We start from the raw sequence: 2,913 nt of genomic DNA, 5'->3' as shown, positions 1-2,913 counted from the left end.
ATCCCCTGAGACATTCCACCATCCTGACAAACCGCATGGTGGTCAAGATTGGCCTGGCCGTGGTGCTGCGTGGCAGCATGCTAGCACTACCCTATCCCTTCCTGGTGAGGCATTGGCCATATTGCAGAACCAACATCATCCCCCATACGCACTGTGAGCACATGTATGTGGTAAAGCTGGCCTGTGCCGACATCCGCATCAGTAGTTACTATGGCCTATTTGTGCTATTCTGTAGGATTGGACTGGATGTGTTTTTTATTGTTGTGTCCTATACCCAGATCCTCAGGGCCATCTTCAGCCTCCCCACAAAGGACGCCCGGCTCAAGACTTTTGGGACCTGCGGCTCCCACCTCTGTGTCATCTTAGCCTTTTACATCCCAACTGTCTTCTCTTCCCTCACATCCCGATTTGGGCACAATTTGCCCCTTCATTTTCACATTTTTATTGCCAACGTGTACCTGCTGGTGCCCCCCATGCTAAACCCCATCATCTATGGGGTGAGGACCAAACAGATCCGGGACAGGCTGCTCAGGCTCTTTACTCATAAAGAGACCTAAAGTTTTCTCCTGGTGCTCTAAGTCTGAGACGAAGCTCCATGCAGACCTGGCTGGTGACATGGTGCTAGGCCGTCTTCCCTGAATCACTTACTGGACAGTCAAAGAGACAATAAACCCTTTCCCGGCCTTACTGTGCTTTCTCAGAATGACATACTATGGAATTGGTTTATGGACAACTCATTAACACATAGGGTTGCCACCTATCTAATTATAATTCTAATTGTAACTGGACGCCTGTTACACCTGGAGACCTGCTTCTTTCCCCACCTTTTCCCCCCAAATCCCCACTGCTGCTCCCCATCTTCTGTCAGGGTTCCACCCCTGTTTCCTCCCCCCCCCCCCCCCCCCCGTCACTCTGTGGATCATCTATGTGATGGGTTCCCCCCTGGGGTGCCACCTGGAACTGAGGTAGAGCTGAGCTCTCTGTCTCACCAATCTGGGTTCGCTCTTGCATTGTAATATTGTGACAAGTTGAAACCCTCCAAGCTTTCCTGACATCAACATCTACAGGCAGGGACCACCCCAAATGTGTTCATGACTGCCCTGGCCAGCCACTCATGAAACCGCAATAGAGAACCTACAGCCACAATACTCCCAGCTCCCCAGCCTAAGACCCCAGACCTCTACTGTCCTTCCTTGGTCAAAACCTGACCAGTATGAATTTATTACCCAGTCCACCATTTCTACAAAGGAAAACAAATGTGCACCGACTTTTGTGCATGGGCTGAGATTTTTCCCCTTTTCACTTCAAACAACAGAGTATGTTAGGTAAAATATAAAATAGGTTTTTTAGCTAGAGAGAAAGAGAGCTTTTAAGTGATTATACATGAAAGGAAACAGATCCAAGTAGATTATCATAAGAAATAAAACAAAACCACAATCTAAGCTTAATGTGCTAGTTAGTGTTTGAATCCAGCAGTGTCTCACCCAGTTAGGTCATACAAGCAGGATGAGCATTTGCCCCCCAGGGAGCCTGATCCTGCACCATCTTTTTCCTCCGGTACTTTCAGGTGTGATAACTCTGTCATCATGTGACTTCTCCCTTTTATGTCTTCTTCCAAATTGCTAGAAAGCCCTTTTGCTGTAACCCAGGTCAAACAGTTCCCATTGCGCAGTGCAGCATGTGAGTTTGAGGCCTGAATTAGGGTCTTTTGGTAGCAGCATATTAGAAATAGTAAACTTCTGTACCAGTGACCCCTTTCACACAGCAAGCCTCTGAGTGTGACCCCCTTATAAACTAAAAACGCTTTTTAATATATTTACCATTAGAAATGCTAGGGGCAAAGTGGAGTTTGGGGTGGAGACTGACAGCCCAGGACCCCCCATGTAATAACTTTGTGACCCTCTCAGGGGTCCCAACCCCCAGTTTGAATATTCTTCTCATTCCAAATGTTTGTGTGGTTGATCGATCGTTCATAATTCTGTGGTTCATAATTCTAAGGTTCTACAGTAGATGCTGTTTTACATCCTCCTTAACAGCTAATGGACTGGAAAGTATTTCATCACCTCATGTGATAGGAGTACCTCATACGGCTTCTTTCCGAATGCAGAACAAAACTATTTCTTGAACACATAATTGCCCTATGCCTTTTCTAGGATGTCATTTGTCCTGGTGTAGTGCCATTTCGGAGAGGTTTCTATTGTATACATTTCCTGGGTTAATCCTTGTGCATTTCCTCAGTAAGCCATTAACATCATTTGTCCTATTTCTTGTTGTACCTGAAGGCTGCTTGTGGGTTTTCCCAATCTCACAACGTATTTTAGTAGCACATACATAACTAAATGTCATAACTTCATATACAATGACAGGACATACAACTTAACAGGATATTAATGTTAAACAGATGAAGACTTTTAGAATGAAATCTCACAAGGCATCCATTGTACATGACATACCATTATTATAAAACAGTGGTGGATATGGGGGTGCTAGGATATCACAATCTCCACCTCCCTCCCCCCAGCTGGGCTCCCTCTGCTCCGGGGCTGGGATGGGAGCCTCTGAAGCCTGACAAGGAGCCTGCAGTGAGTGCAGCCAAGACGCACTGGGGCCGACAAGCCAATCTGGAGTGGTGAGGGAAGCCAGGAAGCTGAATAAAAGCAGCTGAGGGTTGGGAGCAGGGTTCTGAGGCAGACGAGTGAGATTGAGCATCATACAGCTTGTGTACCCTAAAGCTCAGCTACAAAGTCCTGAAGGAAGAGATCCATTGTGTGGCTTATTTCCTTAACTTTCAGCTCCCTTTTGTTCTTCCCACCTGGGAATGTGTAGCCCAGGGGTCGGCAACCTTTCAGAAGTGGTGTGCCGAGTCTTCATTTATTCACTCTAATTTAAGGTGTCGCGTGCCAGTAATACATT

The 2,913-nt window shown here is 46.5% G+C and overlaps 1 protein-coding gene across 1 annotated transcript; it reads left to right on the top strand.

Annotated features, from left to right (window-relative positions):
• Positions 1-8: 8 nt before the first annotated feature.
• LOC115271517 (putative olfactory receptor 52P1) lies at positions 9-557 on the top strand (the record flags this gene model as incomplete). The annotated part of the gene is made up of 2 exons (XM_029914196.1): positions 9-278; positions 351-557. Coding segments are annotated over 2 exons (477 nt in total), but the record flags the coding sequence as incomplete, so codon positions are not given.
• Positions 558-2,913: the final 2,356 nt, after the last annotated feature.

This window comes from Terrapene carolina, unplaced genomic scaffold (genome assembly GCF_002925995.2).
Source record: "Terrapene carolina triunguis isolate 2854851 unplaced genomic scaffold, T_m_triunguis-2.0 Scaffold33303, whole genome shotgun sequence".
NCBI classification, from domain to species: Eukaryota; Metazoa; Chordata; order Testudines; family Emydidae; genus Terrapene; species Terrapene triunguis.
The sequence above is the reverse complement of the archived record's forward strand: the minus strand, read 5'-3'. Positions and strand labels throughout refer to the sequence as shown.